The 13084-nt window shown below is 37.7% G+C and overlaps 1 protein-coding gene across 1 annotated transcript in view; it reads left to right on the forward strand.

Annotated features, from left to right (window-relative positions):
* The window catches only part of col14a1a (collagen, type XIV, alpha 1a), a 219102-nt gene that overhangs the window by 154998 nt on the left and 51020 nt on the right, over nt 1-13084 (forward strand). Inside the window, exons 29-34 of the mRNA XM_057834300.1 lie at nt 330-494; nt 570-608; nt 694-832; nt 4755-4897; nt 6369-6478; nt 8056-8214. Of these exons, the coding sequence (XP_057690283.1) occupies nt 330-494; nt 570-608; nt 694-832; nt 4755-4897; nt 6369-6478; nt 8056-8214 (755 nt within the window). The remainder of the gene's footprint in view (nt 1-329; nt 495-569; nt 609-693; nt 833-4754; nt 4898-6368; nt 6479-8055; nt 8215-13084) is intronic.

Consider the following 13084-nt stretch of genomic DNA (forward strand, 5'->3'; position numbering starts at 1 on the left):
ATTGTTTGCATGCTATCCTCATTAAAATGTGAAAACCTATAAATGTGTGGGTTGTTTTCATTAAATCAGACACTGTATTTTCATCCGTGTGATTTTGACAAAGATCAGATCACATGTGATAGTGATTTTATGCAGAAATGTGACACATTCCAAAAGGTTCAGATACTTTTTCATACCACTGTATATGTTGTGTGATACATTTGTATCTTCATTAATATCCATGTGGGGCTTCCATAAAAATTCATTTTTCACAATCAGAATCTTCAAATGGGGGAGAAAAACATCAATCTTACTGATTGAATGTTGTTCTCGTTTGGTCACATTTTCAGGATACATCATTTTTGCAATTGGCTTTGCGGATGCAGATTACGGGGAACTAGTCAATATTGCCAGTAAGCCTAGCGACAGGCATGTCTTCTTTGTGGACGATTTGGATGCTGTGAAAAAAATCGAGGAGCAGCTCATTACTTTTGTCTGCGAGGCAGCCACTGCCAGTGAGTAACCCCAAACCCCAAACAGACTTACTGTCAGGATAAGATTTCACAAACTCACTTGTTTCTACCATTCAGCTTGTCCATCCATTCTAATGAGTGGAAACAGCATGGCAGGTAAGGGCTTACATCACCCATAAGTGTTGCAAAATGTGATAATAAAATGCAGGTAAAGGTGTGATAAGGTTTTTGTGTTCTGCAGGTTTTCGCATGATGGAGAAGTTTGGTTTGGTGGAGAAGGAGTACAGCACAATATCGGGAGTTTCTCTAGAGCCCGGCTCATTCAACAGCTTCCCATGTTACAGGTTACACCGTGATGCTCTGGTGTCGCAGCCCACCAAGTAAGTGAGGATTTCTCCCAAATTCTAAGTTTGCTTCCACTCCCTACAATTAAGCTTTGTTTAATTTTAGAGATTAGTATGGGCGTGAGATGTATTTTTGAACATTTGAAAATACATCAATTCATTCAACTTCTAAAACGTTAACCATACGAGGGTTGTGGGGGAGCTGGAGCCTATCCCGGCTAACAACGGGCCGAAGCATTTTGAAATTATTAATATATATTTTTTTCAATTCAAAGAAACTGAAATCACCAGTGCTACACAGGATTCTAAGTGTGTTTCAAATGTTTATAGAAATAAAAATACACTGATTTAATAACTGTGCATTAGCCTGTTGTTGATATTATTATAAAAACATTGTCCCAAATGGAGTAAAACATGTCTCTAGTATCCATTTTATATAATATGGACGTTAGGATATGGTATGTTTTATATATGAAGAGTTAATTTGCAAAAACAGAAAACTCAATTTTCATTTTTTTTTTTTTTTTTTTTTTTTTTACAAACTCCTGGTAATACCAGTTAAAGTAAATTTAAGTGCTGCGACTATGTAAGAATTACTTTACAGAATACAACTATAAACAATAAGCTTTTTTCCATATACATTTCATGTATTTGGTCAAAAGCTCGCATTTTATTGCATAAATATAGTAGTTAACTGCATAAACAGTTAACACTCATATCTTTTAGAACTCAGTGGCCATCATTTAAAATGAACAAGGGTTTATTAAAATACTCAAAACAAATAGCTCTTAAACAAGGCTTTGGAGATGGGGATCCTCTTTTTCATTGGTAGAAGTCAGGATTGAGTACTTACAGACATACAGACATGTCTCTGTGTCTCTGACCTTCTATTGTGCAGGATTGTTTACTTTGGATCTTTGGATTTTACTGCCTTGCCATCCATGGACAACAAAAGCATGGCATCTTGTTTTACCTTTATACAGGCGATCTCTTCAAAAGACAGCTTAATCGCCAATGATGCTTTGCTGTGGTTGTGCGTTGTGTGTGTGGTTATGTCCTAATGCGTGTCTGTGTGCTGTGCTGATTGGTTAAGACAGTACTTCTCAAATAGTGGGGTGTGAACTCGGGGAACATGCTTTTTTTTTTTTTTTTTTCTTGCTGTACTAGAATAAAGTGTACTTGCACATCCACTCAGTGGGTGGCAGTGGCGCTCTCATTTTCAAAGTGTGCGCAGTATTTTTGAAGTAAGCAAGAGCACACGGAAGGGACTCATGAAGAGCTGGAGAGCTGTGCGCCGTTTTCGAAAGCCCGGCCGGACTCACGCAGCGACCCACTGTCTTCTCCGGTTCTCACGTGTCCGCCCGAGAAGTGCCATTTTCGGCTTGGGATCGTCACGATGACCGCCCTCACCTACGGTTCTCCCTCGGCCGTCGAGAATGCGCTTTTTTCGGGCCGTTTGCCTTTTGGCTTTGACATTTAATACAGTGGTAGACAAGGAAAGACCACTGTTTACTGTGTCTAAAAATGATTATAGCGGACAGCCAGAAGCCAAATCAATTAAGACGCCACTTAAAGACATTAGACCCAATCTCATTGATAAGCCGCTTGATTGTTTTTCAGCGAAAACGTGCCGAATATTGCCAACAATCATCCCGCTTTGTCAGTGTTATATCAGTAAACTAGTGAGCACTCTTAGCTTCCTTAGTGCAAAATAATCCCACATCATTGCAAACTGGAGGTGGCACTAGAAGCAGCGAGCAGCGAAAATAAAAACTTCTGTCCAAAGACACTTTTTTTCCCCCTTCTTCTATTCAGTTTTGTTTTTCCGGTCAAATTTTTTGGCATATTGTCCTCATGAGTTAATGTTTCTAATCAATTTGAATTTGTTATTATTTACTGATTTTATTTTTCAGTATCAAATGGTCAGAAATGCACCTGTGTATTTTTACAGTTTGGATGTGACTTTTTTTAATTCAGGCAAATTGATGCGCGTTATGTCTTTTCTGTTACAAACAAAACAATGTTAATAAAGTTATATTTTATAAGTTGATGTCTGTTATTTTCTCTAATAGAAAAAAAAGGATACAATGTGAGGCAGAGGCGTATTTATAATAGTAATATTATAGACAAATGATACTATTTACAGTGGCGGCAGAGTTTGGGGGGGGCGCAAAACATTTACGTCTTCCTTGGGGGGGCGTAACAGAAAATAATTGAGAAGCACTGGGTTAAGAGGAGTCGATGGCTTTTGCTTGGAAACACCTGTGGTGTCTGTCGGCTTCTGCCACAAAACAAAAACTTTAATATGGATTGATCGAGTGCAGCACAAAATAGATTTTGCCAGTTAAATTAGCCCCATGTAAAGAGTACATTGCAAGCATCAGGTCTTTTTTTTATGGTGTATATCGGTTTTTGCTCTTCACATATTTGTGGCTAAAGAATCAGAAAATTGATTTTAGGGGCATGATTTTAGAGACCTCGCATTCATGTTCTTATTATTCTTTTTTATTTAGCAGATAAAGGCAGGAACGGTTCATTCGACAAAAGTATTATAAAGTAAACAACAAATGTACATGGCAGAAAACACAGACAAGGCTGAAAAAGCAGTTTCTGCTCTTGCACCCTTCTTTAAAATAAATTGCTGTATTTTAAGCCAAAATAACTGTTGTGTTTGATAGAACAATATGACTATATGCTGCCATAGCCGATTTATGGCGCATTAAGTCCCTGAACTATTTTTAATTTGTCTGTTTTACCCTGGAAACCCCGATTTACAGATGTCGCGCAACCGCTTTTGTTTCAAACTAGCCATAACAAGAAGGTAAATAATGGTATTTATTATTCGAAATGTCATTTTTAGCTTAGAATCAATCATCGTGGCGTCTTTAATTCTGCTCTCGCGTGCTCTCACCTCAAGTTAGGGTTTTGCTCTTTAGAATTTTTTTTTTTTTAATTACCTCCAGTTCAAAATTTTTCTTCCCCCAGAAAATTGAGATTTTAAGCTTTCCAATAATATATCACACATGCTTTTGGACAATTTTGAAATTTGGCCAAATTGGGGGTCTCAGAGCGGAACTTCAAGTCAACTGAGTGTTTTCCGCCACATGCATGTATTTCTGTGCTTATTTGTATGGCAGGAAATGTGCACATTGTTTTCAGTCAATCTTCTCAAAATAGGCCTGAAACAGTAAAATCCTGGTTGCATAGGGATTTCTCTCAAAATAAGTTTTAAAGCCATTTATAAACTCACCTGGGTTTGGATAACTTCACCTGCTTTGCCTGTTCTGAATGTAGCTGTGAGATGCCTTGATTCCTGCCGTCCTGAGATGGGTGTGTGTGCATAAGGAGGAAGCTGAACAGATATTAGCATAATAATGAGCAGTGTGACATTACAATGTCAGAACATCTGCTTGTTGTCAGAGAGGTTTGACTTATAAAGTGATTTTAATCAAATCAACAAATTACATTGATGTCAGACTTCATCTAGGTCACACACTTATTTTGATCTACTGTATGTTATGTACAAAAAATTGGGAAAATTTAATCTCGTGCAAGGTCAACTTTAAATGTAGCAGGAACATTCAAATGCATCTAGACGTGCTGCTGTAGAATACATACTATTTTGTATGTGTTGTTGTTGGAGCTTTTTCGCCAGCCAGCTTTAAATTTAGCCTCCTTAACTGGGAACGTTCAGTTTTTCAAAAGTGACATTGACAAGAGTGCTGAAAAAAAGAAGCTGGAATCTTTTGAACCTCAAGTGCTCAGAGGCAGCTCCCCCACCCCAAAAAGTTTGATTCTCTGATGAAAAGAAAGTGGCACTGTGAGACAGTTGGAGGCAGCCAAAAGCTCTGTAAAAGCTCTCAGCCGAGCAGCAAAGAGACTCGGAAAAGACACCTCGTGGCTACATGCCTTTAGGGTACGGTTAACTCTTTTTGTGTGTTGTGTGTGCGTCTACCAGGTACCTTCATCCTGAAGGTTTACCATCTGACTACACCATCTCTATGATGATCCGCCTGCTTCCCGAGACTTCGCAGGAGCCGTTTGCATTATGGGAAATCCTCGATAAGGACACCAACCCGGTGGTGGGACTCACCTTGGACCGTGGGTTTACTTTTGATTATTTTGCTTCTTGTCGTTGTCTCGATCTGAGATTGTTGGAGTATTCTGCAGTCTCAGCAGCTCGAGATTAATTCCTGTATGATGCTGCAGTTTTACAAACTTAGGCTGGAGTAATTGGTTTGATTAGAACATACTGTAGATGTGAAATTAACTGAAAGAAGGTTTTCACTTCCGAAAGATGTTGCGATCTTGGAGTTGCGCTTTGTATATTTCATGACAAAACAAAGACGGATGACGATGACAGTCATGGACAATTAAATGTACTGGTACATCAGTTCTATGTTATACCTCAAAGCAGTGCTTTTCAACTCTCTCCTTCAATCGGGTTAGCCACAGGACTTCAAGGGAGGTGCAGCTGCTCCCCGAACGATCAAGAAAAATTTACTTTTAAACCTACAGAGTTAACTTAAACTGTGTTAAGGGCAAAATAATAAATAATTAGTTCTTATAGTGAGCAGTGAGACCATTTGTGGAGAGTGGAGAATTCTCGCTTTGTTAATGAGGACCGATATTAAAGAGATTTATAGACATTGTTGACACCAGAGAAGCAGCACTTTATATGGGGTGCAGTTATTTTTGTGTCAAACCGGACAAAATATGTTTTGTATTACCAAAAATTCATCAACCGAAGTTTCAATGATTGAAAACAATTACTGGTACTTGCTTGAGCCCCATTCTAGATATCTTAAGATGAAATATCAATTTAACTAGATCACATTTATATTGTAAGCAGTGTTTGCAAGTATACTCTATTTGTAAATATGGTTGATAGCTCCTTGGCAGTGCCATCATTATGTTTTCATGCCTGAAGAATCAGATGAGGGGAAAAAAATATTTTTGTCATCTGACAACCAACAGTGCAAATGAAGGCAGCGTTTCAGATAAACATTCATCACAGGTTTTCAATTTAAGAAAAAAACATTTTAAGTTTTAAATCAGTTTGCTTTTATCTTTTTAACAAATGTTTTGTAAATTTTGAGAGTAGAGACTCAATTAAATCATGTAATTGATCCAATAGAACAACGTGCTAAAAACTAGGGAATTTGAAATAACTGAATTATTATGGCATAAAATTGATCAATTATAACAAATGTGCCAACTACTTTATGAGAAGTACTTTTGATGTTTGATGTTGCTAGATCTGTATCGTTTTTTTATTGGCATGCTAAGCAGGCACCATTGACTCGCACTTGCTTAGCCACTCTGGAGCCCTGAAACTAACAAATAACTTACAAACTGGATGAAATTTGTTGAAATCAACTCCACAGACTAATTAAACCCCCGCTAACTTGAAGATTAAGCCTATTGTAAAAAAATTCTGAACTTCCGCTTTAAGGCAAAACACTACTGCTTTTGTCTACCGGCGTCGCTTAAATCGACCAAAACTGAAAAGCTACCAAGTGTTTCTTTAAGATTATATGGCCTAATCTTTATCTGTCATCATTTCGTACAGACTCTGTGAAAAGTTTGACATTCTTCAACTACGACTACAAAGGGGAATTTCAAACTGTCACCTTTGAAGAAACTCAAATAAAAAAAGTCTTCCACGGCAGTTTCCACAAGGTTAGTGCGTCGACTTTAAGTGCGTTATTAATAGTTTTTTTTTTTTTTTTTTTTTTAATTTTTTAAAGTATCTCTTAAAAAGGGAGAATCTTGAGCAGCCCCTTGATATTTTTGAGTGTCTCATCATGAGTTCAAGTTGTCATTTTGACGCTTTTTTTTCCAGTAGTCTTTTTTTTATTTTGTCCTCAAAACTATGGTGAAGAGTGACACATATGTACAAAAAGAACAAAAATGGGTATTAGATGATGTACGTAGTTGTGTGTAATTACTGTGAAATTATCCACAGGCAGCAACAGTATTGTTATCGGTATGATAAGATTGAACTGTCGAACAGTTTAGTATTGCCCTAACTGCCCACCAGTAATTGTCATCCAGTAATAATACCTTGCAATAAATAAGTGAAGAAAGGAGCTGCCCGTTATTATACTTGCCTCCAGGCTTTTTCATTTAACATAGAGTGACGAGATTTAATTGTGACATTTAGGTTTAATGATTATCTTTTTTTCATACAATTTATCTTTACCTTAATATCCTCTCAAAAAAAGTTGGTAGACATATTTCCTTCATCATAATTCCAAATGGATGTTAATAAGTCGGAGAAATAACTTCTTATCCTTGTTTCTTTTTGATTTTTTTAAAGTGACTTATACATAGGTTTAGCTTGTGCATATCTTCAGCTTTAGAAAACGAGTGAAGTGGGAAGATTAACACAGGCCAAACTGGTATTGAAGTTCTCAAGAAGTGAAGTGACATTTTCTTCATGCAAATTGAAGATATCAGTGAAGTCATGACAGTACATCACCAAGACAATACTAAACGCTCTAACACAAATTTGTCCTGCGGTGACATCCATCCAGAAAATAGTATTTTTTATTAAACAGCATATTTCAGAAGAAAACTTATATTAAATAAACTTTGTATAACCAGATTCCATTTCTTTTTTCCCCTCTGTTTGTTTAGCAGTGTTTGTGTTTTGAAGATAAGAATCACTTGATAACTCAGTATTGTGGATTCTTGCTCTCACAGTACAACAGTGTTAATAAATTTCACCAATTTCCCTCAAATCATATGTGCAATATGAGTGATAATGCATCATTCTCAGAAGAAAGAACCAAAAGCAATTTGTCTCATGTCTCGAAAATGATAAGCTAGACAAAACAAACGAGGTGCCTCCTAAACAACAATTCATGCTGGTAAAGTTTGAGACTGAATGATGATGAAACACAAACATTTTTTCTTTTATCTCTGACTTTATTTTCTGGTTTTACCCCAATTTACTATTTTATTTATTCTTATTCATTTATTTATGTTAAACCCGCAGCCTAGTGATCTCATCAGGATCAACATGACTTGCAGACATCAAACTACTATAAAGACTTTTTTACATCAAAACTGTTTTTTATTCATCCAATGATGGAAATTTTGATGTGAGCTAGTTAATAATCTCTGATGTTAGGTGGTTTAATCATTTTTTTTTTAAACTTTTGTAAATTTCATGAATAAGCAATTGCCAAAGTATTTTTTTTTTTGTAGTTTTGATAAACACACCAATGCATTTTATGCTCCTCTCTGTTTAGCTCCATGTAACCATCAGTAAGACGGCAGTGAAGGTGACATTGGACTGCGTTGCAGTTGGGGAAAAAGCTATTAGTGCAGCTGGGAACATCACCACGGATGGCGTGGAAGTCCTTGGTCGCATTGTGCGGTCTCAAGGCAGAAGAGAGCACTCTGCCACGGTCAGTATGGAGTCCTTCTAACCTCCCTGCATATTGAATGCGATTAAATAACCCCTTCAGACCTAAGCATGCTGATGAAGGACATGACGCGTTGGCGTCTCTAGTGCAATAAATACATTGAATTTAGTTGCCACTTCTGGAAGATGATTGGATGAAACTTTACCCATTGAAATCAAATCATTAGAGTTGGCACGCCTTCCTTGCTATTTTTGGCTCTTACAAAATGGCTGATCAAACGCACCTTCAAAAAGGATCATGTAAAGTCCTCATTTCTCATTAAAAACACATTAACATTAAAAATAACCAATAAAAGCATTACATTCCCCTGCCCCAAAAATTGCACTTTTAACTGGTGTTTGAGTAGAGTAAAAATCAGAGCGGATTTTTTTGTTTGTTTTGCCCAGCAGACAAAATGCAGGTCTGAAAAGTTTAAGACATTTAAAATACGGTATGCCTATAATTCTGAAAATGAAAGCTTCTGGAGTGTCTTAAACAAGACAGGGATGGAAAGCAACAAATTACATTTACTGCCGATAATGTACTGTAACTACGGATAAGTATTTTTTCTGTAATTAAATTAAAATCAGCAATTTTACTTGCGTAAATTTTATTGGAATTAGTTTACTCAATTGCATTTTCATTTAAATTAAAGGAGCAAGACAGAGGGGATGAAGATTTTTGCATCTGTGAGCCTGTACTGAGCGTCTATCTGATTGGCTCTGATAACCGCAGTGCAAGACTGCAGCACAGAGTAGAAACTAGTGATGCGACAGACTGCGTTGGAGTTACTGATTGTGTGCCGAAAAACAGGAAGTCTTTAGTGGAGGGTGATTTGAAGTGTGTATCTTTAAGGACGAGTGACATCACGAATGACATCGCGGTTCGGGGAGGCGTTTGATGTTTGCATGGGCTTTTGGAACAAATATACCCCAGGTCAAAAGTGAGAATGAGATTACACCATTCAGTAGAATAAGAAAGTTTCTCAAAACCTTTGACTGTGGGTGTATATAAGCACAATGGAGCTGCAGAAATTTGTATAGCAACATTTTTATCTGGTATATCCCATCAAGGTATTTGTAATCCTTAGTATTAGAATAAGTGTGAGTGTACATAATTAACACTTACAGTTGGGCAAATAAGTATTTAGTCAACCACCAATTGTGCAAGTTCTCCTACTTGAAAAGATTAGAGAGGCCTGTAATTGTCAACATGGGTAAACCTCAACCATGAGAGACAGAATTTGAAAAAAAAAAAAAAAACATAAAATCACATTGTTTGATTTTTAAAGAATTTATTTCCAAATTAGAGTGGAAAATAAGTATTTGCTCACCTACAAACAAGCAAGATTTCTGGCTGTCAAAGAGGTCTAACTTCTTCTAACGAGGTCTAACGAGGCTCCACTCGTTACCTGTATTAATGGCGCCTGTTTTAACTCAATATCGGTATAAAAGACACCTGTCCACAAACTCAGTCAGTCACACGCCAAACTCTACTATGGCCAAGACCAAAGAACTGTCGAAGGACACCAGAGACAAAATTGTAGACCTGCACCAGGCTGGGAAGACTGAATCTGCAAAAGGTAAAACGCTTGGTGTAAAGAAATCAACTGTAGGAGCAATTGTTAGAAAATGGAAGACATACAAGACCACTGATAACCTCCCTCGATCTGGGGCTCCATGCAAGATCTCACCCCATGGCGTCAAAATGATAACAAGAACGGTGAGCAAAAATCTCAGAACCACACGGGGGGACCTAATGAATGACCTACAGAGAGCTGGGACCCCAGTAGCACAGGCTACTATCAGTAACACATTGCGCCGCCAGGGACTCAAATCCTGCACTGCCATACGTGTCCCCCTGCTGAAGAAAGTACACATCCAGGCCCATCTGCGGTTTGCTAGAGAGCATTTAGATGATCCAGAAGAGGACTGGGATAATGTGTTATGGTCAGATGAAACCAAAATAGAACTTTTTGTTAGAAACACAGGTTCTCGTTTTTGGAGAAGAAAGAATGCTAAATTGCATCCAACGAACACCATACCCACTATGAAGCATGGGGGTGGAAACATCATGCTTTGGGGCTGTTTTTCTGCAAAGCGATCTGGACGACAGATCTGTGTAAAGGAAAGAATGAATGGGGCCATGTATCGAGAGATTTTAAGTGAAAATCTCCTTCCATCAGCAAGGGCATTGAAGATGAGACGTGGCTGGGTCTTTCAGCATGATAATGATCCCAAACACACAGCCAGGGCAACAAAGGAGTGGCTTTGTAAGAAGCATTTCGAGGTCATGGAGTGGGCTAGCCAGTCTCCACATCTCAACCCCATAGAAAATCTGTGGAGGGAGTTGAAAGTCCGTGTTGCCCAACGACAGCCCCAAAACATCACTGCTCTAGAGGACATCTGCATGGAGGAATGGGCCAAAATACCAGCAACAGTGTGTGAAAAGCTTGTGAAGAGTTACAGAAAACATTTGGCCTCCGTTATTGCCAACAAAGAGTACATAACAAAGTATTGAGATGAACTTTTGGTATTGACCAAATACTTATTTTCCACCATGATTTCCAAATAAATTATTTAAAGATCAAACAATGTGATTTTCTGTTTTTTTTTCCACATTCTGTCTCTCATGGTTGAGGTTTACCCATGTTGACAATTACAGGCCTTTCTAATATTTTCAAGTGGAAGAACTTGCACAATTAGTAGTTGACTAAATACTATTTGCCCCATTGTATTAGCTTTCTTTAAGATACATGTGCACCCCTGCCTCCTCAGTTCAATGTAAACATGTTTTCCAAAGCTGGTTAAATGGTATCCAAAAAACAGAAACGGGCTGGGTGCCAGTACTGTTGAAAAATATCTTTCTTATCAATAAGAATAAACGATGTCACTATTTCGACTTATCAGTGTGCCATTTTTATCAGAGAACAATGCATAAATTATAATAAATCATCTCAAAATCTCAACACATCTTGTATACTGCTGGTTTTATTTAAACACTGTCTCAAATTGTATTTTTTTGTTTGTTTGTCAAATATTAATAGACTCTAATGAGCATTTGTCCCACATTAGTAAGAACCAAAAAAACATTACATGGATTATTTCCCACGTTGACTGTCACTACACAAGTCAAGAGGTCGTCACTGATAGTTCAAATGAAAATGAAGGTTTTGGCAAGCAGGTGGTGTTTTGTTCTCATGAAACCTCGAGCATTGAACAATTTTGCCGAACCAATTTTCTAGGAAAGCTTCGAGGGGATTAGGAAGCTCCATTTGGGCATTACTAGTAGAAACTCTATTATGTCTTGAAAGACCTTCTGCATTGCCGCCGATTGGATGGGCTTCCTCACGGTCATAGACATCGCAATAGTAAAAGTTTAGATACGTTACAATATTAATATATTGCAATTAGAGGTGTGCGAAATTTCGGATTCTTAGATTATTCGCGATTCAGCCGTGGAAGATTTGACAACGATTCACAAACATCCAAATTCCAATTATTTAAATATGTCAAGTAAAGCGGAACTAAAACACGGTCGGCGCGGCCTTCGGGACGCAATGAGGAATGGACCAACAGTGTAAACATCATGCTTGTCATTACCTGGATAATGACAATGCTCAACTCACAGCTCTGGCTCAACACATGCCGCTAGATAAAAAAAACAATAATACCTGACTGCTGCCGACAGCTGCTATAAACTACTTCCACATAATGCTGTGGTAGGTATCACATGTATAAAGAACTACATGCGAAATTACAGACTTGGCGGCGTTAGCAGCACATGTATAGAAAACTAGATGCGAAATGAGACTTCCCAACGTTAGTAAACAACCGCAAAAACTTGACTTGAATCTATCTTTAAAACAGTTTTAAAACTTTCACATGTCCAAAGTAGACAGAAGGGAAATTATGGAATAACAGGAGAGAACAACATTAACGGTTGAGTCACAACATTAAATTGATTAAATGTGGTTTAAAGCTGCTGATACAGAATGGGGACTTGAGTATTTTATTTAGCGTTTTGAACTGTTAACTTGATACTGAAATAGTCTTTTATTTAGGCCTGAGAGGCTTTTTGTACAATTTTTGTAACTAATGTACAAAATATTAGAAGCAAATTAATTAACTAATTAACTAACTAATTCATAGCTTGGGGGTTTCACCAATAATAGATTTATAATCGATTCGTAGCCTCTGAATCGTAATTGAATCGTTAGGTGCCCAAAGATTCCCACCTCTAATTGCAATTGCAACCAGCTACGAGTTACAAAGCTACAAATGCCTTGGTTGCTACAGAGGGAAATAATGTTGCTAAATAGCAGGGCTACAATCAAAAAAGTTCCTTTTTTTTTTTCAAAAAGTAGGACACAAAATAACTAATGCTAGGTTCATACCCCAGGTCTTAATTGCATGCACAAATCTGATTTTTTTCGTGGTTTTTTTCTGACTCGAGTGAGGCATTAACTTGACGGTTTGAAAGGGACAAGTCACATAGAAGTTGACCATTTCAAATTCAAATGTAGGTCATTTTCGTATGTGGTCAAAATCCGATCTGGTGCACATTTTTCCAGAATAAGGCTCCGGTCGGAACTCTCAAGTCTCCCAAATCGTAATTCTTGCAGCAATTACGTCAACAAAGAGCGAGCGAGGCAGGGGTTATGGCGGTCACAGAGCTGTGCATTACCGTTAGCGGCACACCTAGCTTGAACTCTGCTTTTAGGCAGTAGGCGGGCTTGACCAGTCATAAAAATAAATACAATTTTTTGTAAAAAGGATAAGACTGAGAATGGTCGGTTTTGTTTCTGTGCGCCAAATGAGCAATATTTCAATATTGCGTACATGGTCGAGAGTCGGGTAGGGCAAAGTGATCG

This window comes from Corythoichthys intestinalis, chromosome 4 (assembly GCF_030265065.1).
Source record: "Corythoichthys intestinalis isolate RoL2023-P3 chromosome 4, ASM3026506v1, whole genome shotgun sequence".
Classification (NCBI taxonomy): domain Eukaryota; kingdom Metazoa; phylum Chordata; class Actinopteri; order Syngnathiformes; family Syngnathidae; genus Corythoichthys; species Corythoichthys intestinalis.